Genomic DNA, 24,998 nt, shown 5'->3' on the forward strand with positions numbered 1-24,998 from the left:
TTTTCCTTCACCCATCACTACAATCTAATTTATTCTGAACAAAACTTTTGCCGTTATTGAATCTATAGATTATAAACATAATGTGTTAAGTCATTTCAGCATAAACAACAGAACAAATGAGACGCACATCATGGTCTGTTTAATAAAAGTGGTTATTTTAATTTCCTGTTCCCTCCATCATGTTTGTACAGATCTGAATGCTTTTCAACAAACAAATGAAAGTTTCTGTCTTCTTTCTTGTAGACAGACATTTCATCTTGATTTGTGTTTTGCCAGTTTAGTGCTGGAAGCCACCGCAGTTCCAGTGAGAAACACAGAATAGAGATTGCTTACATCAGTGGTCCCAGCTGACTGTAACATCAGGATTTTATCTACTGGATTAGGTCAGCAGCACACAACACTGAGAGAGGCGAAAAACACACATTTAAACACCAAAAAGCTACATATACCTTTACTTTAAACACGCTCACTCGCTCACATACACTCACATACACACGCTGATATATACATACACATATGCACAGTCACTCGGCTAAGTTTCGAGAACGACCACACACAAACACCAGAAACCAACAGACACCAAAGTAACACCACTGACAGTACAAAAAATCAAAAAATATCTCAAAATATACATTTATTATTTACAGCTCAAGTATACACCCTGTCACTCTTACTATAGATAATCAGTGTGAATTTATCAGAATGTACATCGATATGTACAGAGTAAATACACTGTCTTAAATACTATAAATATAACTATGGCTGGTCACATAAAGATTATCTGCACGGTTAAATAAATGTACTTTTACGTTGCTATTGGGAAGTTCATCTTAGTAACTGAACTGACTTAACCTCGTTAACACGTAGACAAAAGAGACCCTGGAGTTGGAATCTTTGTTTTTGGTAAGAAATCGATACCTGTATCCAGGCTAGGTTTGGACCAGAGAAGACATTTTCCCACTTTGCTGCAGAGTTTCAGTGATTTTTATTGTTAGAGGGAATCTCAGCTGTGCTTTGTCATATTACGGCCACTCTGCAGCCAGTAGCGCCGATCGCTGCTAATTGTAGAGAAAAATATAAGCCTGCCTGCTGTTGTGCTTTCTTCATATATGACCCACTGCATTAGCATTAGTTCAACATTGTTATCTATGTATTGTGCATATCACTTTGTAGCTTCAGGTGCTTTTGTAGACTTATGGTGCAGTTTAATTTTTTATGAGGATGTATTTCAGTGTGCAGCTTTATGCTTTAGTGGAGTCTTGCAGGATGCAGCAATCACAGCTATATTACTGACATGATGTTTAAGTTTCATCACCCCTTTCATTCACAATGATTTTGATGCTTATTTAGACATAAAATTATTTTGTGCTTACCCAAAATGTGCTTTATCCAAACCAAAACTGCTTTTTTTAAAATACAGGTTAAGTGTCTACCTCAGCTTAAGTGCCATTTCCATCACATGTAGTTCTCATGCACAGTTTTTACAGGAGGCCCTGTCAGCTGCAAAGTTAAGTTGCATCTACAGATGTTAATACTACTCTTTTGTAACTTGTATCTTTTTTATCCCCTATATCATGTTTCCTTTAATGCAGACTTTCACTCATTAAACTCTTTCATTTCCATCATGGACAGAGGTTTCTATGAATGAAAGACGAAGCATCATTTGAGAGACAGGGCAATAGATTTGAGCTGTATTGTCTTAATACCAGTCAGTCCCAAGCAATGCATCACAGCCATTGTAGGTCATCAACTAAAAGCAAGAGCCATGCTGTAGGGGGTACTGGCCATCGTATCATAGGGATTGCTTAGCAAAATAGGATGCAGGGTAATAAGAGCTCTCTGCTACTGGCTACCACAAAGGGATGACAGGGCAAAATTTTACATAGTACTTCTGACAAGATGCCAGATGATGAGATTTAAAATACTATCATTTTGCACTCAAAGATAAATGTCTTTTAGACGATACAGCGGACTAGATGTTTTTGCCTTGTCATGCATTTCTGTTGAGCCTTGTCATCTTAAACTATTTGGCCCCTATATTTACTTTGCGCTCTTTTCTTTTTTACATGTGTGCTTAACAAACAACTCCAGGGTCTCCCCCTAATTAAAGTGCAAATTAATATGATGGAACATTGGTGAAAACTCTACATAATAAAATAATAAAATAATCAAGGGGGGAAAAAACCCCATAAAGCCTAAGGCAAACAGACAACACAGAATCTGTTCAGGCACCGAACAATGTGGCTGACTGTGCTTCACACTACATCTGTTCAGTCTCAAGTACTGGTGTTGTTTCAGGGAGGGGCCACAGGACAGTGTCATTGGCTCCTCTGCTGGCCAGCAGAGTCACCCAGTGGTGAAAACCATGTATTACCACTCACTGCAAACACTTATATCAGAGTACATATCCACATTATAATTCTAAAAATGTGCTATGATTTGAGATTACACAATAAAATAAATTAAAAAAAGGTTTCACTTTCACACCTCAGATCACAGAAAAAGACATAGAGGTGTAGTTTGCGGTGCTTGTGAAATTATATCTCTATGGAGTGGTCACAATTCGAGGAATGTACAATTCAGTTGGAACATAAAATACCATCCACTCAGGGATGACATATGATTAATCCACAGCACAGCATGGCAGTGAACCTGTTATTCAATGTACAGGTATAACATAAGAAACATATTCTTGAAGGGCATCAACCGTAAAATGTCTCGTCTGTTTAACCGAGCAAACAGCCGTGCAGGTGGAGCAGACAGAGCGAGGTGTCTGCTCTCCTCTTCCTCCTCCACATCACAAGAGGATCTGTATCTATGGTGTGTTGCCACGGCTTCCCTTGGGCAACGCAGCTCTATTTTTAAACAGGCAGGGTCACCAGCAGCTCTCATTCAGTGGCAGACAACACATTTGTGCATGCACAATTACACATGCGCATCTGGACGTGTACACGAAGACGAAACTCACATTTCCAATTCCTCCTCTGCATTCGCTTTTCTGACAATGAGACAGACAAGCACGAAGCTGCCCTCTGATCAAACACACGTCGCCGTGCTTGTTCTTGCTCGTGCATTGCCGCTGCTGCCCTTCTAAGGCTTTAATTAAAACAGCATGATTAAAACAATTGATTAAAATGGAAAAGCTTTGTCTTTGCCATCTAGGTCTGGAGCTGCACAGAGACAGTGGGAAGTGCTTGCTGAGGGGAAGGATCCTTTGAAAGGAAAGTGCTGCTCTGTGTTAAGGCTCAGAGATGCTCTAACGATAGCAGGTGCCTGTGCTTCTGTGTTCATGGCATGAAGAGGCAAAACGCCGCCCCTTGACTTGCACTATTGCAGTGTATATGCACAATTTACGGTGACATCTCAAACTATTGCACGACATATATGTACAGTATTCTACATCAGTGGGGGAAAAACAAGATAGAAGGAGATCCACATTTGAATGAAGACACTATTGTGACTGGTTATTATTGCTGATGTGTGATAGGCACAATAAACTTAAAGATATAATGTGCTTGTAACACTGTTTACGCTATTGGAATCAATTGTTAGATACTATTTTTTTATTGACACATTTTCTAGATAAGAAATCTTCTCGTACCGTGATGCAGATCAGGACAAGATGAGTGCTTTTCTTCCATCTCCTTCCATCCTATCCCCACAAATAACAATCCTTTCCAGGTGAACTAAAAGAAGCACGAGCTGATGAACACATATTACAGTTCACTACAATGTAAATTATGTTAGCATTACAAAAAACCTTAACCTCAACCAGAGCTTTTGGACTCTTCTATATTTCATTTGGCTCTTTTTCCGCCCCATCTCCTGGCAGATGGAGATGGTTGACATATCTGTTTGGTCTCACGTTCTCATGAGCTCTTCATCATGTCTGAGACTGACATGCAATTAGCGGCACAAGACGATGAGAAACATAGGTGAAGGGTAATGGAGCAGAATGAGGGGAATAGAGGGATTTTGCTCTGGGGGTTAAGGTGTGATGAATGCTGCAAGTGAATTTTCTCTCCCTTTTTCACTCCCACTGCCTCCCTCTCTGTAAGCAGGGCAGGGGTTTAATGGCGGGACTTTTTACGTCAGTGGATCATAGCTCAGACTCGGGCGAGCCGATGTTTTGGTAGCCCGTCTTGGTGCTGGTGCCGTAGTTGGTGTTGGTCATCTCTTGGGTGCCACCGGGGCCCAGGTAAGCGCGGTGGGCAGGCATGGGAGAGGGAGCCTCGCTGGGGTTCTTGCTGAGGATGAAACGCTGTTCGTCCTGCTCTTCCAGGTTGGAGATGTCCTTCATCATACCTTTACGGTAGGAGACGGAGAGCTTGTTGGAGCCATCTGAGATTAGGCTGAAGTGGCGGGCGATGAAGACGATGGGTAAAGGCAGCATGGCAACGACAATGAGGGCATAGGCCATGGCTAAAGCCCAAGGAGGATAACTTTGGAAACGGTCCGAGCCCTGAAACCAAAAGAATTCAATGAGGATGGTCGACAAAATCAAATGAAACGAAGGGAGAGATGAGAAGAGGTGAGGAGAGAAAATTAGATGAATTGCAAGAAGGGAGGATTTGGTCAAATGTTTCTCAGTCAAGCAACTTCAGTGCTTCTGATTACTGACCTCAGCTTCTACCCAGGCATTGTATCCTGCAGGACTAATGGCCATCTCGATAACAGTGGCACAGATGAGCAACACCAAGACAGCAGGGGACACAAACTTCCACATGTAGAAGTAGAAGGAATATGGCCTGAACCCAAGCATGTCCTCCAGGTCCTGCATAAACCTGTAACAAGGTAGAAAAGATGTCTCAACAAATATACTCTGAGTAAAACGGGGAAAATATTGAGTTTTTTGGTGAATGTTTTCTTGTGAATGAAAGAATGACTGTGCTGTAGTATGAGGGCCTAGTCTTAATTTTGCATATCTGCAAATTACCTCTTAGTTCCATAGATCCAGGCTACAGAGATGTTCTCCAGGATCACCACCACAATGAGGGGCAAACCAGCAGAGTAGTCATCAAACATTGCCACAAAGTAATTCCCTGAACGCAGCACGAACAGTAACCCCAACAGGAAGGCTATGATACAACAAACCACTGAGGGAGGCAAGAGGAAATATTGAGTTAGAATCATCAAAGGATAGAAGAAGAATATAAGCAGAATCAGCACCTACCACACAGAATCTCTTTGCGGATCTTGAAGGCATCCAGTATGGGTGTGGTGATGCCGGTCATGGTGCCGATCATGCTTCCCAGGCCCAAGTTGATCAGCATGAAAAAGAACATGACGGACCAAAAGGGACTGGCAGGGAAGTGAGTCATGGCCTCTGTGAAGGCGATGAACGCCAGACCGGTGCCCTGAACTGCCTAGAAGATGGAGAGATATCGCCCACTTAACATTATTTATGCAGTGTAGCCATGAAGGCGATTTATAAAGAGTTCATAAAGATGCACTTTGAGCGGGATAGTGCATTAAGCTTAAAATTACAACATAACAGAGACCAACAATCAAATTATGCAAGCCAATTGCTCTTGAAAATATTTCCAGGGGCCTCTCAGTGATCTTAACTAGTAAGAGGCACACTGAAAAGCTTTAACAACATTAGAGACTACACAGGGGTGGCCAGGCAGGTTATGAGCATATTAGCATAACACAGAGATGAGTTATCGTCTCTCTGAGAAAGTTATAGCCTCTGGACTCAATCTAACAAGGTCATTTTCAAGCTAGCGCGGAAATCATCTGTAAAGTAAGGAGTAGCAAGATGAATTTGAGGGTTTAAATTAAACCGATGGAGCTGGGGAGGCAAGGTAACATACTGGTTTGAGCTCAGGGGATCAGGCTAAACATGCTCAAATCCAGTGATTCACAGGTAACCATGTAGTGGCATCAGGGTACTCTCCAGAGTGCAACTCATAGCCTAAACTAACTGCATAGCAATAATAATTTGTATCCACTTACACCAAATAAATGCCCGTAGAGACCTGAAAACCCACAATGATCCAACAAAACTAAATAATCTGCTGTATTCTGTACGCTTTATCACCCAAGTATCATACAGACTACCTGGACTCATTTTGTCATTTTTGGCTGTAAAATTACAAAACAATTCTCATATTTAGGGAACCATTTGAAGACAGCAGTACCTTGTGAATGCTTTGAGCTACGATGATACATTGAATATTGCTGCATTTTGTCTCTAGCACAAATGGCAACGGAGTTATGGTCACTTTAAAAGTGCTTGTAAAATGGGTTTGGCACCAAAAAGAGAGTTAATTACAACAGTCACTGATCATGAAATAAAATCACAACCTGAAGGTTATTAAGCAGCTCATAACAACCCAGCTACTTTATACTCATTATATAATAACATAATAAAGTACATTTACTCTCAATGGTAACGCTAACCCAAATTTGTCTCTGGCTAACAACATAAAAGGATCATTTGGTCTCCTTAATAATAATTTACCTTTACCTGCAGCCACCTTTCTCTAATCTCGAAACTATCCTTCGTGTATTTCATTCAGATATATAATCAGATGATCATCTCTGCCTCGAAGATTTATTCCCCCTGACCTTGTTCAGTTCATCCTCCAGGATACAGGGATCCAGGCCCAGCTGGGCAAAGTTTTCCTCCTTCACTGTCTTTATAACTGCGTACATTTCTGCGTAGTCCTGGGAAGACAGGTGGGAGAAGTTGATGTGAGGAGGGATGAGCTCTCTGCTCAGCACACCTGTGTTTAAGTAGCCCAGGATCTTCTCTGCATTCCTGCACATGGGTTGGAGATGTATAGAAGAAAAACATGTTAGTTTTCTATCTGAGATTGCTGAGGTTGCATTTGCTTCAGTGCGACGCACTTACTCGACGACACACTTCTCGTTCATGACATTGGCCTTGAACCCCAGCACAGCGAACACTACCAAAGTGGCCAGGATAGAGGTAAGAAAGTTGATGATGGAAACCAGTGCTGCATCAAAGTGGCAGTTATTGTCTCGCTTGTTGTAACTGGAGAAAGCGATGACGCCGCCAAAGCCCAGTCCGAGCGCAAAGAAGACCTGCGTAGCTGCTTCTCTCCACACCTGTGGTTCCAACATCTTCTCCAGCTGGAGAGACAAAAAGAGGAAAAGATTGTAAAGTTTAGATAATGTTTCATATTTATTCTAAAAATCTCCAGAATATTATTATTTCATATATTTAACATATCACGTGTTTTCATTGGATGATTTAAATTAACATATCCAGCACCATAAGCTAAATACATGAACTGACTACACTATCTTTTCCCGGTGCATGTGGTTACCCTGTAATGACGAATATGAAGTCTGCTTGGAATTTTTTATCCCAGATTTTTGACCATGTTATGTGGATTTAGGTCTAAATTGGCCACTCAAAAAGTTAACACAGCAGCCACACTGTACTTGAACACTAAGGGAAATATGAAACCTCTACAGAGAGTTTTCTTAAATCAGTTGTACGTATCTGAGAAAAGTGGATGTGCTTATGTATGAGGCGGCTATAAATCAGAAGCAGGTCATCTACTAATTGAAGGTTAGTGGTTTGATCCCAGCTGCATGTCCTCCAGTGAACGAATAAGCGTCCTTGGGAATGATACTTATTTGTTGATTGGAGTATGAACGTGTGTGAATGTCAGATAGAAAGCAGTGAATGTACGTGTATGAATGGGTGAATGCTGCATACAGCTCTTTGAGTGCTTTAGTAGAAAAGTGCCATATAAGAACCAGTTGATTTACCATTTAGTCCTGTTCACTGTAAGTGGAAAACTTAAACTTCATCTGAGCTCTACTATAATATTCATTTTGGAGCTAATCAGTCCCCAAATTAATGCACATTACGTGATCATACAAAGGACATAATAATGTAAATGCATTTTCTTCCACAATAAGTAAGGATGCTGATCTTACTTTTCACTTTTCCATTTCCACTACCTATTCTGGCTATTTTTGAATAATTTTATCAACACCAAACTGCCTGTACTACAAAGCACTTTGCTGTCATAAACCTTCACCACTAGAGGGAGCCATCAACCCAACACAGAACAAGTGATGGGCATTCGTGACATTTTCCTGTGAGAGGATCTGAGTACGTGATGCTAAAACCATCAGCCACACATGGCTGAACAGCCTGGTGGACCAAATGTCACTTAGAGTGTCACTTGTCAGCAGCGTGAGAGGAGAAAGCTTCAGATTTTAGTCTGTAGTCCAACATAAAAACATTCTGAAAATGTTCCCTTTTTTTCTGTGGTCAAATGAACTCTGACTGTCCCTCACCTTAGGGGTGAACATGTGAGCGATGCCATCCACTGCTCCCTTCAGCATCAAACCTCGCACCAGAAAACAGAACAGCACCACATACGGGAAAAGAGAGCTGAAGTACATCACCTAAGAGAGAAAGTCAAGTATATTAACACTGTGTTTCCATGGATATGCATTAAGAGGTCTTACACATAGAGGAAGATGTGCAAAGACACACACACACACACACACACACACACACACACACACACACACACACACACACACACACACACACACACACACACACACACACACACACACACACAGTGTTTTGTGTTTGCTTGGCACTGAATCTGTGGACTGAAACATGAAGATGAATTCGTGAAGTAAAATATTTCTCCCTGCAGCATTTCAGGGAATCGCTACAGAACTGGCTATGATAATTAGATCATCAAGTTTAGGGTTTAAAATAGTGTGTCAGAACTTGGCGATCGGCTCTTTGTTGTGCTTTTTCCTACTGAGACGCTGGGCTGGATGCTGCTGTTGCGTATGACTCATTCGCTGGATCAAGATTACAGGATGTTGTTGCAGTTGTTGCCAAACTAAGAATTTTCCATCTGCATCCTGAAACACTTTCTGTTTGGTTCAGTTTAAGTTTATTAATGTTGCATGTTCCTTTCTTCCATAATGTGGATGAGATCCCAAAATAGACAAGTGCCGACAAGAGGCTTAGCATCGTACCTTCGCCTAAAAAACAACCCCAAACATTCTCTGACGAGGATGAATCACTGAATAAAAATAGAAATTTCAAGTTGTTGTTTTTTTCAAATTATTTTTGGTTTTTATTCTGGGTCTGTGTTGTGTATGAATGAATTCAGAATCCTAATTTCAATAGTTAGCAGGTTTAAGCCTTGTTTTGTTAACTCAGTGGAACCCTGTACCTTTCCAGAGGACTGGATGCCCTTAATGACAGCCAGGCAGACCATGATCCAGGCCACCAGCAGGGACAGGGTCATTTTCCAATTCAGACCTCCAGTGTCGTCGATGCTACTGGTGATGTTAAGAGCCTGGCGGTACCAGAAGTAAGTGGTGGCTGAGCTCTTCTCACATTCTGGCTCCACAACTGTAACAGCAACAAACGGGAAGACGGGGAGGGAAAAGCACACCGATAATTAAATGCATCCAGTGTACTTTTAAAATAGAAAACCTGACAGATGTTTTATCTTAAATAAAATCATTTGTAAAAGGCCAGAAATGGAAATTTAGTAGCAGCAGCTACAAAAAAATAGCACAGTATGAAAATTATTGTTAGTCTTAATCTATAAATAATGCATTTACATAAGAAGTATTTTCATGATTTTTATAATTACTTTGAATGTAATTCCTTACTTCCTTGAGGAGAAAATGCAGTTGGCTTTTGCATGAATTTTACAAAATAAGTGATTTCTTCATAATTTACAGCCAAATATTTCAAGTTTTTGGTTTTATTTCATTGTAAAACTCTTTTAATGAATGAAAACAACTAAAAAAAAAATAGATTGAAGATGCCGATAGCCTAATGGTTTATGTGCACACGCCACATAACTGTGGTGTCTGCAGTTTGATTCCTGGCCAGCTGACCTTTGTTTCATCCCCCCACCCCCAAACCCCACACACACACACACACACACACACACACACACACACACACACACACACACACACACACACCTCACGTTCTCAAGTACATGCAAAAAGTGCTTTAAAATGGCCTGTTAATTAGGAACAGAAGTGAAAAAAAACCCTGTAAGGTAATGATTAGTCAGCTGGCATAAATTAATTAGCAACTGCTTAAAGAACAGAAAACATTTACAGGTTCCAGCTGTTCAAAACTATGAAATCCTATTAAAACTTCTTTCTTCACACTTTGAGAACAAAATGGGTCATTTAGAAAATAATAATCAGGAGATTATTTGACAGTGAAAATCATCACTATATGTTTATAATTTTCCTTTTTTACAGAATATTTTAAAAAAACATACAAATATAGCTATGTTGATACTCTGTTGCAGTAAAATGGAAAATAAAGTAGAAATAAGTTAAATCGCATTTAATTATGTAAACCTGCTTAATTACAATGCTTTCCACCTTTGGAAATAGTTAACATCACTACATGCCCACTGATTTTACAACCATGAGCAGAGTCAGGATCCTGCCCTCTCATGCTAATGAAAGTTGATGCCTTTTCTTCTGCCAGAACCTGCGTGTGCCCCAAAGACTACCAGCTGCCAGCCATTAGAGCTACTGACCCTCAGACGGGTCATGCGGTCTGACAAGTGCCGCAACAGAGCTGCCATGTAGCATGAAGCGCAGGGCCGGCCCAGCAATAGAGACAGCGCAAACACTTATTTGCTAGATGTCTGCCGAAACACTCCTGCTTGACCACAGAGCCACAGCAGAAAGCTGCTTCAATGCAAAGGCATCCTGCTAAGTGCCGCGTCTGCATCTCCTGCCATAATTACTGAATATGAAATTACCTCGTTGGAAACTGTAGTATTTATTTATTTTTCTGTACTCGGTGTCATGGGGCATAAAACAAAATAGCATTCATGTGGACATGTGTTTTCTGCTCTGCGTTTATGTTCAACCGTTTGCAGCTGTTTAGTGATTTAGTGGACTGTACTGTTCACTCACCGGCTTGAGTTCCATTTCTGTGGATGGGGCATTCAGCCCAAGGCAGTGGATACTGAAAAGACTGGAAGAAGTAGAAGATACTCCAGCCAATAATCACGTTATAATAGAGGCCCACAAAACCGCAAACCTGAAGAAAAATAAGAGGAAAACAGCAACACTTAACATTGTGAAAAACAAATCACACAAATCCAGATTGTTTATGCCATGACTCTTTTTCTTGAGTCATGGCATAGATGCAAAGCACACAGCTTAAATTAGAGTGCATATCAATTATTGAGCTGTTTGCTCTCAGCAGCTAAAGCTCGGGTCCTCTATGAGGAGGTATTTATAGCTCCTGATCTCCCTCTGCCATATCCGAGCTGCCACACGCCTCATTGCCCCGGGCCAGGTCTTTCCATCTCCGCCTTTGCACTGGATGGATGAAATCACTATCAGGAAGAGAGTCAAACAGAAAGGCCGACAGACTCATTTGCTGACTGGCTATATTTTAAGCTGGTAGCACTGATGGGTCACTACTTCTGCTGCTGCTGATGGGAATAGTTTGTGACAGCGATCGGCGCTGATCTTTGCATGTTGCTCTCTTTAATGCAACAAAAGGAAGTAATATGAGCAGGCAGAGGGAGTCCGGCACAGCATGTCTGTAGTCTTAGAGAACAATGAGCATTTAAAGTGATGAAAATCATTCTTTAACACAGTTGTGTAAAGTGGATCTTGGTCTTAAACGCATTTGTATGTCTTCACAGGCTGTTTCAATCACGATGCAAAAGCAGCACAATACTCAATTGCATTTAAATAAAGCAGCCATAAATAAGGCTCACTGCCTTTATTAATCATTGTTTTTTTATGGATGTATAATTGAGTAAAATTAATAATAATTTAAAAAAAAGATCAACTCAGATATCATAAAATGACCATTAGATTGGAATATCATCTGTTATTTATTGTTTTACAGTCCGGTGATTCACTACGAGGTGGAAAAAATATGTCACCAAATTTTCCACTAACAGTAAAACGTCAAATCTTAGTCGCTCATAAATAAATTTGCATTGGTCCAGTGGTTAGGCAGCGAAATGTTTATTTAACTGGGTTAATTTAGAGAGAGAAGCACAAGTATTATCTATTTATATTTATTTATTTTAATAGAGTGGACTTCATGCTGGATACAAGAGTAAATCTTTCATGGCAGAAAAACTGAGAAAATCATGACCTTGTGAATTTAATAAAAATGAATAATTCATGAAATTTCATACAGGCATTCATGAACTCACCAGAATGGCCCCTCTGATTTTTCTTTTATTGCCACCGTGACAGAGACATTTGTGGTTTGACCTGAAATGTCCACATAATTACTGGATGGGTCACCACTAAGTCCCGATTTTGACTTCTGCGGGGTATCTTTGTAAAGCCTACAGCGTAACCGATTTCAGTGGCCGACGTCATTGCCCCTGTGCATTATATGTTAATTAGTCTGTGGTCATGTTTTATTTGCAGTGCCAGACATGAAACAAATAAAACGCTGGAATGTTTTTGCACACATCCATTCTGTTTCAGCAACCTTTCTCCAGGAATGTGCTGACATTTGTGAGTCTTTATTTTGCTACTATGATTATTAATCTTTGTAATGAGGCTTTGGTTGTTAGTCTCTCACTGATAAATTCAAAAACTGCAGTGAAAGGGTAAATGCACAGAAGGAATTGCCAACACACCAATCACAATATTTGTGCCCTGCGTCAACCCTACATGCAGTAACATTTCTAGGGAGGTGTTGTTGACGTCAATATGTCCTCACAGAGCCACTAACATGGTTGCAAGTTAAAAGTGACAGGCATCAGTGAAGTCATTACTTATCACATGTAAACTGAGTGTGAATCGGAGGTCATGTTAAGCGACATAACCCACTTACCATCAGGCTGGAAACCCCGATGCCGCCCAGCCTTGGGTAGACGTAGTTCCACACACCAATGCTGCCACGCCTGATCCTCTGACCCACCGCCAGCTCAAGGAAGAACAGTGGGATGCCAATGAGGATGAGAAGAATCAAGTATGGCACCAGGTATGCACCTGAGAGAGACAGAGAAAGAGCAGGGGGAGGATAATTGGCTGCAACATCACAGATTATTTTGTGTGCTTTTTTAAATCTATGCACAGCGAAGGACAAAAGCTCAAAGCAGCAGAGGGGATGTTGTTAAATTTTTCTCTCTTCTTTTCTTGGATCCTATTTTTGGAATCTATTCTTTTCGTCTTCAATGCCCCTCACAATTTCTTTTTCTTCCTCTCACTCCTCATTTTTAACTTCCATTCATTCTGTCTGATATCTCCATTTCCATTTTCACAAAGGGGGAGCGATGCGGGGAGAGCAGCAGGCACTCACAGAAAACAAGTCACGTCCAGTCATGCTTACGTCAAGAAATGAAGGGGCACCATGGTGACAAAACCATTCAATGCCGTAGAGGATGGGTCAGCGATGGAAAGCTAGAGAGAGCAGCCTGTTTTCAGACTAAAAACAAATGCCGGTGACGTTTGACTCAAATAAAATTTCTGATAACATCGGAAGTGGCTATTAGAGGTAGCAGCAGACAAAGAGAACAAAGACAAGAACACAGTGTCGTGTTACACAGTGTCGTGTTACACAGTGGTGTGGAGAAGTGGCTAATGTGCTGAGCTCTTTTTGATGTCTACGTCGGGCAGCAGACACACGGAACAAGGAAAATGTGGCGAGATAAAAAAAAAAAAACAGCCGAGATGACTGCTTTAGTTTTTGTTTTTCCTTACATACATTTCACCTGAGCCAAAACAGTGATAGTCCACACTATTTATATGCTTTTGACAAGATATCAAACCACTATATATGAAGAACACACTAGAAACCCCATATTTAGGGATATGGGTCTTCATGAGCAGGTTCTTGGTGCAGATAATATGGTATCGATTTCTTTCTTAATTTAAAAAGAGAAACTGTTTGAAGTAAAAGCTAAATATAAACATCCACAAACACAATGAATGTAAATGCTTCCACACAGTTAAACACTTAACATTCATTCGTGCTGGTTTTGTCTGACCACCTGTGGGAGACTTTAAACCGACTTGCCAGCCAGCACTTTGCTCCACATCATCACAACGCCAAAGGAGGAAATGTCTTTCGGAAGTGTTTCACGCCTCCTGTAGAGTTCAAGAGACTCTGAGAATCAGTGCCAAGGTACACTAAAGCATAAGTTTTAATACTCTAGCAGTAAAACTTATGCTTTACTGAACCTTTTTAAAATTTGTTACAAATGTATTTTCCTGTGTCTCGTATATATTTAAGTGTGTTGGCAAATGGTAGTCCCTATTTGCAAATTTAAAGAACTGAGTGATATTTGCTGAACACTGCGGTGATGACATGAGTTTATCCTGCATTTGATTATAAGAGAAAACAGTTAAATTGTGTTGAAATGAATCCAAGTATGACCAAGATTATTTAAAACTTGAGTTGTTTTATTATTTTTTTCTGTAAAGACAAACTCAAGCATATTGCGAATAGTAGGTTTCACCATGAGGCATGAGCTCAACAACACAAATTAATTATGAATATTATTTAGTTCTAGGTGAAATGCGTAAGTCTAAAATGTGTGTTTGTCATGAAAGGCTTGACTCAAAATATTAAGAAAGTGATGGAAAACTTGATAAAGGAAAAGAATTAGAGACAGCTTGTCATTATCATGGGAACAAGCCCAGACAAGACAATGCAGCACCTCCCACCAAGTCAAGCGTCAGCGGGGACACTTATTAATGTGCACAAATATGCACACACTCTGATTAATATGAGCAAATGCACGCACACTCAGATTTCGCTTTGTTATCACACGTTTCAAATACCCTCTCTACACACACCTCCCACACAAAGCACTCACGATGCCTGAAAGCCAAGGAAATTAATATTTACTCTTCGACTTCCTCCATTTCAGTCATCGCCACCATCTCATCTCATCATAATACCAGTAAATCACGCTACCTGAGAGACAAGGCTGAGAAATCTGCTACAAAAGCAAACAAAGCCTAAAGTGGAGGATCTCGCAACATTATGCCAGACCTCTCGGAGCTCCCTCGTCTCGGTGAGGAGACGACCTCGTCTTGTAGCTGCTGACAGCACGGATTGGCTAAATCTGAGAAACACTGAAGAGACTGTCCCTCTGACTACAGCAGAGGAACTGGGTTAATGTCGTCTGTGTGTGTGTCAGATGCAACAGCAAACACTGCTGCTGTCTTGTCTGTCCCAAGTCCTGGAAGCTAACCTATAATAAGATAATAAGATGCATCAGTCAGAGCAGCAAAGCTTTACACAATAACTGTTACAACTGCTGCTGTTCACGAGATGAAAAGCAACACTGTGCTTCAATCGTCACAGCAAACGGCTCATTAAAATCACATTCGTCTGTGTGTTCAAACTCTTGCTGCTAATTGTTTTTAATCACTTCCCCAGATGACTTACATGGTGTCCCTCAAAGCTCAATATTAGGCACACTATTTACTCTGTGCATCAATATTTTTACTGTCCAGCTCAGCTCGACATTACAAGCACGTCCTGACCAATAAACGTCTATCCTTCATTTAGTCAATACTTTTTAGGCTGGACTATTACAATTCTTGCTCTAAAAGCTCTCTGAAAAGTCTTCTGTTGATCCAGAACACTGCAGCGAGAGTAGTAACTGGGACCAGAGAGAGTGAGTGTATTTCTCCCAATCCAGACAGTCTTTTAAAATCCATCTCCTCACATACAAACTTTTGAATAATCAGGAATCATCATATGTTAAAGACCTCACAATACCATAATTATCCTAATAGAGCACCTTGTTTTTACACTGTAGGTTTTTCCTCGAGTTTCTAAAAGAAGAATGGGAAACAGAGCATTTGACTTTCAGGCCCCTCATCTCCCAGTTTGGATTCAAGAGACAGACACCCTCTCTACTTTTAAGCTTACTTTCCTTTTTGATAAAGTTTATAGTTTTGACTGTATCAGGTGACCCTGAACCTTCCCCTAGTTATGCTGTGATAGGCTTAGGCTGCCCAGGATGCACTGAGCATGTCTTCTTCACCTTTTCACTCTCTGTGTGCATATGCACCACCACCACATCCAACCACTAGTTTTCTTTTACATTTTGGCTTTTTAGGGTCTTAACCCTACAACATAAAGTGTCATACGGTGACTGTTGTGAATCACTGCTATAGAAATAACAGTGAATTCAATTGAATTCAATAATGATTATATATATGTAAATATATATATATATATATATATATATATATATATATATATATATATATATATATATATATATACATATATATATACATATATATATACATATATGTATATATACATATATATATACATATATATGTATATATATATGTATATATATATATATATATATATATATATATATATATATATATATATATATATATATATATATATATATATATATCCATGTGCTAAGTTGTCACTCAGCATTAAAATCTTAAAATCTGCTGAAGAGCTGTGGCTTGACCTACATCACTTTATGCTGAATATCTTGCTCAGCAATGGTAATTTCTAACTAGGCAGTTATACCAAAACAAGGCAACCACAGCAAATGACTCTGACACCTTCTGCTCTGGACTGAATTCTTGTACTTGTACTATTTCTTGTACCTTATTGCAGGCCTGAGCTGCAGCAAACCTTGAAGTTAGAGACACTCGCTACTCAGAGACACATTAAAGCATTAATAACATTTATAACAGTTTTAATTATTGTGGTTATGTGGATGAATTTTATTGTTGCGATCTTGTGTAATTTTTCTCAGCGCTCTTTATCTTAGACTCAATGATATTTATTGAATGAACAAACGCAACCAATTAAGTGAAAAAACAGGAGATAAATTAGTTGAAATTACTCACATATTTCGTTCTGTGATGTGATGGAAATGAGGGATTTATGACAGCAAATAATGTAGAATTATTATTTATGTCAATCATCAAAAGTGAGCATATTTGAGCAAATAGTTTCCAGGCACACACAGGGTTACGGACAGGAGTGAGGAGAGCAAACAAATGCTTAAAGGTTAAAGAAAATCAGTGAGTGCTGTTAAGTTAACTACTCCCATCTGGCCACTTATTTAATGAAATATTTTACAGAACTAATAAAAAAAATCACTTTAACTGCCTTGGCTTGGCACCTCCTGTTAACATTACTCAGCACCCTGAAGGATACATGTTCACCATGGGTGGCCTGTTTATAGGAAGCGAAACCCAAACCCAGCAAATATTATTTACTCCAACTTTGGTCACAAAAAATGTTCAGGTTTTTCTGCTTCTATCAGACAGCCAAACCAAATTCATGCACACATATTCATCCACCTACCCACACTTTTTTCTAGTGCTGAGTACGCAGGATTAAGCTACAACACACCCGAAAGATAGAGACATATCTATAGGGACTTCAAAGCTTCAACAATATTTACGAGAGTTTTGATTGTTGTGTTCGTGCATCTGAATGTGGAGACTGTTTTGAGTGACGGGATTTATTACTGTGATCTTGTGTACATGTAATTTATTCTTAGCTCTCTTGTAATAGAGAGCTTAACCTTAATGAGACTTCTTGAATAAATAAACTTACCTAACTAGGTGGGACTTAAATTAGCTGAAATCACTCACATTTTTCTGACTGTGATGTGATGGAAATTAACTTTTATGGCAATCACTAAATGTGAACATTGTTACTCAACTCATATTTGAGCAAATAGTTTCCAGGCAGGACTGTGGAGAGGAAACAAATACCATGCTTAAGGAAAGGACAAAATATAAAAACAGTGAGTGCTGTTAACTGCTCCCATCTGGCCACTTATTCCAGTTCTATGAGACAGCAAACTACAGGGTGGGCCATTTATATGGATACACCGTAATAAAATGGGAATGGTTGGTGATATTAAAGTCCTGTTTGTGGCACATTAGTATATGTGAGGGGGCAAACTCCTCAAGATGGGTGGTGACCATGGTGGCCATTTAGAAGTCGGCCATCTTGGATACAACTTTTGTTTTTTCAATAGGAAGAGGGCCATGTGACACATCAAACTTATTGGTAATGTCACAAGAAAAACAATGGTGTGCTTGGTTTCAACGTAACTTTATTCTTTCATGAGTTATTTACAAGTTTCTCTTTGTTCACAGCCATTGACATGTCGAAGAGGTTAACACGTGAGGAGCGGATCGAAATCGTGTTGATATCTGGTGAACGCAGTAACCGGGTCATTGCAGCAGATTTCAATACAAGACACCCTACGAGACCACCCATCTCCCATGCTACAGTTACCAAACTGCTTGCTAAGTTTCGTGAAACTGGTTCAGTGTTGGATTTGCCAAAATGTGGACGCATGAAAACTGTCACTAATGAAGAAACATCAGTGGCTGTCCTAGCTTCATTCAGCAAGAGCCCACAGTGTAGCACTCGCCGCATGTCACTGGAGAGTGGCATTAGTCGAACATCCCTTCGGCGGATATTAGCTACTCACAAACGGCACCCTTACAAACTCCAGCTCCTGCAGCATCTCAACAAGGATGACCCAGATCGGCGCACAGAATTTGCAGAATACAAGAATTGGAACAGGACCCTCAGTTCACGCAGAAGATTTTGTTCAGTGATGAGGCAAACTTTTATGTGAATGGTGAAGTTAACAAACAAAACCACCGCTATTGGTCTGACACTAACCCACATTGGATGGATCCCTCCAAGACTGTTGGAACAACAAAAGTGATGGTTTGGTGTAAATGGTAAAAATGGTAAATGGCCTGTATTTATATAGCGCTTTTACTAGTCCCTAAGGACCCCAAAGCGCTTTACATATCCAGTCATCCACCCATTCACACACACATTCACACACTGGTGATGGCAAGCTACATTGTAGCCACAGCCACCCTGGGGCGCACCGACAGAGGCGAGGCTGCCGGACACTGGCGCCACCGGTGTCCGGCATATACCCCATGGTGTGGTATATGGGGTACAACGATAGTGGGTCCATTCTTCATCAATGGAAACCTCAAGGCCACTGGATATTTGAAATTGCTACATGATGATGTGTTTCCCTCTTTATGCACTGAAGCTGGCACGTTCCCTCAGTTTTTCCAACAAGATGGTGCACCACCACATTATGGGTGCCAGGTCCGAGCATTCCTAGCTCAACAGTTTCCTGGAAAGTGGATTGGTCGTCGTGGGCCAGTTGAATGGTCCCCAAGGTCTCCCGATCTGACCCCCCTAGGCTTTTATCTTTGGGGTCATCTGAAAGCAATTGTCTATGGTGTGAAGATATGAGATGTGCAGCACCTGAAACTACGGATACTGGATGCCTGTGCTGGCATTTCTCCTGCGGTGTTGCTATCAGTGTGTGAAGAATGGGAGAAGAGGGTTGCATTGACAATCCAACACAATGGGCAGCACATTGAACACATTTTATAAGTGGTCAGAAACTTGTAAATAACTAATGAAAGAATAAAGTTACATTGAAACCAAGCACACCATTGTTTTTCTTGTGACATTACCAATAAGTTTGATGTGTCACATGGCCCTCTTCCTATTGAAAAAACAAAAGTTGTATCCAAGATGGCCGACTTCTAAATGGCCACCATGGTCACCACCCATCTTGAGGAGTTTGCCCCCTCACATATACTAATGTGCCACAAACAGGACTTTAATATCACCAACCATTCCCATGTTATTACGGTGTATCCATATAAATGGCCCACCCTGTAGTTACAAATTCATGTATTCATCCACTTACCTCCACCATTTTTCTGGCACAAGTAGGGAAACCTCCAGACGTTCCCCAGACCCACAGAGAAGCCCACCTGGGCCAGGATGTACTCCAACTTGTTGTTCCATGCTGGTCGGCCATCCTCTGCATCTGGGTCAGGAGAAGGCAGCAGGGCCTTTACTGGCGCAGTAGAGCCAGGACTTAGACCCATACTCATCTGACTGCTCTTATAGTCCATGGGGTGCTCCAGAGACAGCAGGTCAGCCACTGACTCAGTGACCGGCTCATTGCTGTGCTCCCGCTGAGTCACCTTGGTATTCTTTGGCATGGCTGCGAGACCGGGGCGTTGACAGAAGCAAGAAGATGAGAGCCAGGAGAGAGAATGGATGGAGGCTGGCAAGTTCCCAGGGGATGAACTTTGTGGTTTAGTAGGTCTGCAAAGAGAAAAAAAAAACCCCAAAGTTTTAATCTAACCTTTCATTATGATTGATATAATGATATTTTATGTACAAAACTCCTTCTGGTAATTGTTCATCCATCATTATTTCTTCTTTTTTTTTAAAGCAATGTTTTTGTGAATTTTGCACAATGAAGATTTTACAGAAGGAAAATCATACAGTACAGAACTGCAGCCAGAATCAAGCTAAAAGTGGCACCAGGGTTTTCTTTAAAAAATGCAATTAATTCAAGAATATAAAGAAGAAAAATTACTGTTAAAAAATAGCTAGTTTCAGGCCTATAAAGCATCACAAGCCCAATTCAGGAGCCACACTAATGGAACATGATATAGAGCATGTTGCTTCAACTAGTTTCCAGAACTCAAAACGTTTCTAAAAACAGCAGCACTTCAGAGCCATGAGGCATTTCAGTAATCCAATTCATTGTGGTGAATGAGGTACAAAGATTGAAACACAATCCATTTCACAGCAGGGCCCATTTTACTAAAGTTGGGTCATGTGAATAGGATGACCAGCAGCATAAAGCCTGTCTGTGTGACTACTGGTTTCAAGAAAAAGCAGTAAAATGAAGGCCTCTGAGCAGATTTCATCAGTTATTAGTGTCTGTATACTTTTCTTCTTATTGCACAACTTCAAAATCTTGTCTACATGTTATTTTAACATTTTTGATGCTGATCGAGCACAGTAATAACTTCTTGTGTTAATTTTTCAGAGGCCCGTTACTTTTTGTCCAGAAGATGTGAGTCTCTTGGAATTGTGCTAATATTAGCCTATCCATCCATTCATACAAGGGTCCTAGCCTATCCCAGCTGTCATATTATTATAAATATTAAGTAATTTAATAACAAACCCAAATTTAGCATTACACTCATATGCAACGATGGACATTTATGCACTAAACATCCTGTTTACTTCATGTTTTGGTTTTCTATGGAAGCAGAAGCAGTATAGAAACACAGCACAGGATCATTAACACTTCAGACACATCCACCAAACAAGAGCAGGAATACTTGCCCACTGTTGCATATTCCTGCAACACCTTTGCTTGCAGCAGAACTAGTCTGAAATCTAGTGGGGTCATCTTTCCACAGTTAGCCCCACAAAGACACGGTGTAACAGGGCAAGCCCTTGTTTTACTGTAATTATGTCCCGAGCTTTTTTGACAATGAAAAACTCAGCTCAAGCAACTCAGCTGCATTTGTAATCAACTGCGGCTAAAGTAAAAAACAAACAAAAAAAAACAGCTTGTATGTTATAATAAGTCACTGATGATTCAAGCATCTGAGTATTAGTGGTATGGTACCGGTGTTAGTCTGGTCTTGCCCACAAAAATTTGTTTACCTTCACCTCCGTTCCTAAATTGACCGCAGTTTAGTCAGATATTCAATCGGAAAAATGACTGAAAATCATGAAAATTAAAAATAGGGAGTAAAATAAGTCAAGATCTGCCTTAAACTATACCGAATGTGTTGAGTGAAATAGCTGCACTGCACATGACGAGGGGTGGTCTTTGTGTCGGTGATCTACTCCTGCAATAAAACACAGTGGGAAACCCCGTAAACACCAGCAACCTAATTCTTTTAAAATTAAAATGTAAATTTGTGGTTGCAAGCATGAAAGCTCAAACTGACATGCTTGACCTTCAAAGACTGGTGTGAAAATCACGTGAAGACACTGTGAGAAAGTTTCTCTTTGCTGTAAATGTCAAAAGAGCTGCTAAAGGAGTAGTGGATGAATGAAAACAGACCTTGAAGGCAGACCCCCTCAACCCGCCCTGTCTCCTACCCTCTCTTTTGCTGTTGTTTCGCTGTGTGGGAGGAGTTTGATCTGACTTTTCACTCTGGCAGTTCAAGAACAGAGAATAGAAGCCAGAGGTGTTTGATCTGAAGACAAAACTTCTAATCTTAAAAAACAGATGCACTCGACTGAAATCAGAGCCGGTCCTGTACTCACAGCGACTTCTCAAAGAATAGTTGCCAGCCGGCCAGACTCTTAAGCCCATCCAAAGTCTGAACCAGTAGCACGCACATCAAATTCCTCAACTGCAGTCACGACACGCAGCAGCTCGGAAGCTGAGTGCTCGAAACAGATCCCAGAACAGCGGTGACCTTTCCCACAGCGGTCTACAACTGCACAATACTGACTCATCATCACACACTCTCTGAATGAGGTGTGAAACAACAGTGTGCATGTTTGCAAAACAAAATTATTTTTTGACTCAGCTGCAGTTTTGGCACTTGCAACCCTGAGCCCTGCAAGAATGTCCACATGATGTTTTTGCCCTATTTTCCAAACGAATGGAAATATTGGTATAGTTAGTAACAAACTGGCCTAATTTCTACTTATGGGTTGGGATGATGGTGGTCTGTTAGACACAAATGGCAGATAGGATTGCCACTGTGACCTACTAATAGCGTGTGGTGAAAGTTTTCGATGTTGTTGTAGCAGTACACAGCAATTTTCTGGGTTTCACAGTATGTGCTGACACAGATGGTGCATTACAGAGACAGCAGGACTTCACATACAGTGCAAGACACTGTTACAGATTATGACTCAGTTGTCAATCACCATCTGAGGGAAACAAAGTGACAAGAAGTGTTTTTGTTTCTTTCAGAATACTTTGAAAAATGATTGTGCTTGCACAGAAAACAGAACATTCATGCAAAGAATAATGTGCTGCAGACTTTAAAGCGTTTGCTTTCCAAAGGAGTGATGGCAATAGACCCCTGTGGCTCGTGTGTGTGGCTGCCTCCTCAGAGGCAGATGCTTGTTCCTGCTTCTTCTTCCTGGAACTGTATTCCCAACTCTCCTCAGACAGTTTTGTGTTGATGATGTAACAGCGCAGGTTCTCTACAAAGATATGCTCCACTTTTATCTAGTGTGGTTGCTAAGCAATGGCTCTTCCTGCAAAATTGAAATCCCATCCCTGCAGCATCAGTGGTCGCCTGCCTCTCCTCTCACCATCTCAAATGGACAGACATAATATGCCCTGAAGGACGGCTGCAAATAACACAGAGCTAATGTGACAGAACAGTGGGAAGGAGAGAGTGGGAATACTGAAGGTGACAGTTTGTTGTGGGATCTGTTGCACTGTCAATCAGGCAGCAATCACAAACTGTCTCACTTGCAGATCTTAGATTTGACTCATTTCTGGATAGAAGATGGTGTCACTGTTGCATTTGGTTAGATGGCACGATGCCATGCAGGGACCACGAAACTGATTCGCTCCTGAACAACAAAGAGGCAGAAGGTGGGATCAGAACATCACCTGTGTGGCCATGTTCAAGCATCCTTCAGGCATGTTTTACACAGGCCCGTGGTCATAAGCACGAGAAGTAACTCTATACGTGTGTATAACCTCTGATACCTTGTCAAGGTCAAACCAACCACCTTATAATAAAAATGCGGAATTGCAAAAGGCACCGATGTAAGTCAGCAGATGATCCGCCTCCCCGCAGAATTTGTTATATTTGAGTCAAATTTGGACACACATGGCGCGACAGCGTCAAGCAAGGGATTAATAAACGACGCACACCGTGAATGGCGCGGCGAAGCCACCATTTGTCAGGTGATGTGTTGAAAGCTGTCGCTCTTCTCTTTTAAATGACTTCAAGTAGGATGTTTTTGCAACTGTGCAAGTGCATCGCGACAATACAAAACAATTTACTCGTCTCAGAGCGACACCACGAATGCATTAATAAATAACACAAAAATTGTTACCGGACTGCGTTTCTTACCTTTTGCTGTGTGTAGAATCGGTTAGAACGACTCACTGTGATAACATACATCCAACGTACGATAAACTAGCTTCATTCAGGCACGGTCTCCGTATGCACCATCTCTGCGCGTAAAGAGATGCAAAATCACAGCTTCCAGTCACATAGGGCGCATGGTGCGTAAAGTCTGACGCAGGAGCTCGGCGCCTGCCACAACTTTGGGCTCCTATAATCACATTAACTTGAGCAGGTAACAATTTATTGCAACCGTTTGTCTCTCTATGTAATGTTCTCTAGATCTGAAAAACACACCCGCTCACGCTTCTGGTTTCCACGTGGTTATGGCTGTGTTGTGGAATAAATCACCCCCCAATAGGATGGAGAAATTACTATGGTAAGTCACGACGGTGTCTGACGCAGGTTTGACTCATCCGCTCGTGCGCACGTCAGCAGTTGATCCGAACATCTGCAGTGGTCCCAGGATGTTAAGATAATAGGGGCGTCACACAGGTAGCCTTTAATCAGATGGATCAAAGGAACTGACTGAATATGCTAATGTGCAAATTGCATTCGTCTTCTTCTTCTTCTGCTTCTTCTTCTTCTTCTTCTTATTATTATTATTATTATTATTATTATTATTATTATTATTATTATTATTATTATTATTATTATTATTATTATTATTAATGCATTGGGCCAGATTTTTCCCCACACTCTTTAAAGTTCACAGTTCACTGCTCAGTTGTCTTTGGTCCTTACCTAACAGGCGTGTCGATGTGTACCCACAATTAAAATAGGTGTGAAACGATGGCAGAGTCATTTTTCTCTCTGACACTAGTAATTTATTCTGCGTGTGGCTCTCCTGCCTCACTGGGTGGCTCGCCCCCCACCACCACATATACAGTAGACAGGTCTGCTGCACAACCTTGTAGTTTTCATTCCAGTAGTTTGCTGGATGATGACACAACACGGATGACAACATGGTAGATGCTCTTGGTAACATCGTCTGCCTGTGCCTGGGAGTTGTGAGTTAAACAAGGATACAGTCACAGTTTATTAACTATCACAAACCCAAAATATGCCCATAGAGCCAGATATATGTTGGGTCTTCACAGTTCAGGTGTTTATTCTCAGCT

General features: G+C 40.8%; 1 protein-coding gene across 1 annotated transcript; it reads right to left on the minus strand.

The window, feature by feature from the left end:
• Positions 1-134: 134 nt before the first annotated feature.
• Positions 135-24,462, minus strand: slc6a17 (solute carrier family 6 member 17). Its single transcript, XM_026154380.2, has 12 exons — positions 23,884-24,462; positions 19,716-20,122; positions 12,830-12,987; positions 10,927-11,053; positions 9,195-9,376; positions 8,287-8,397; positions 6,860-7,101; positions 6,574-6,766; positions 5,174-5,366; positions 4,937-5,096; positions 4,622-4,784; positions 135-4,462 (listed from the first exon to the last, which is right to left on the minus strand). The coding sequence occupies exons 2-12, from the start codon at positions 20,014-20,016 to the stop codon at positions 4,100-4,102; spliced, it is 2,193 nt and encodes a 730-aa protein (XP_026010165.1). The 5' UTR covers positions 20,017-20,122; positions 23,884-24,462; the 3' UTR covers positions 135-4,099.
• Positions 24,463-24,998: the final 536 nt, after the last annotated feature.

This window comes from Astatotilapia calliptera, chromosome 20 (assembly GCF_964374335.1).
Source record: "Astatotilapia calliptera chromosome 20, fAstCal68.1, whole genome shotgun sequence".
Taxonomy (NCBI): domain Eukaryota; kingdom Metazoa; phylum Chordata; class Actinopteri; order Cichliformes; family Cichlidae; genus Astatotilapia; species Astatotilapia calliptera.

Excerpts from the sequence above, each read along its gene's own strand:
- slc6a17 (XM_026154380.2), bottom strand. The coding sequence starts at position 20,016 with ATGCCAAAGAATACCAAGGTGACTCAGCGGGAGCACAGCAATGAGCCG. Across the intron at positions 11,054-12,829 it reads TCGGGGTTTCCAGCCTGATG|GTTTGCGGTTTTGTGGGCCT; the intron begins GTAAGTGGGTTA and ends ATTTTTCTTCAG. Across the intron at positions 5,367-6,573 it reads TGGAGGATGAACTGAACAAG|GCAGTTCAGGGCACCGGTCT; the intron begins GTCAGGGGGAAT and ends TCCATCTTCTAG.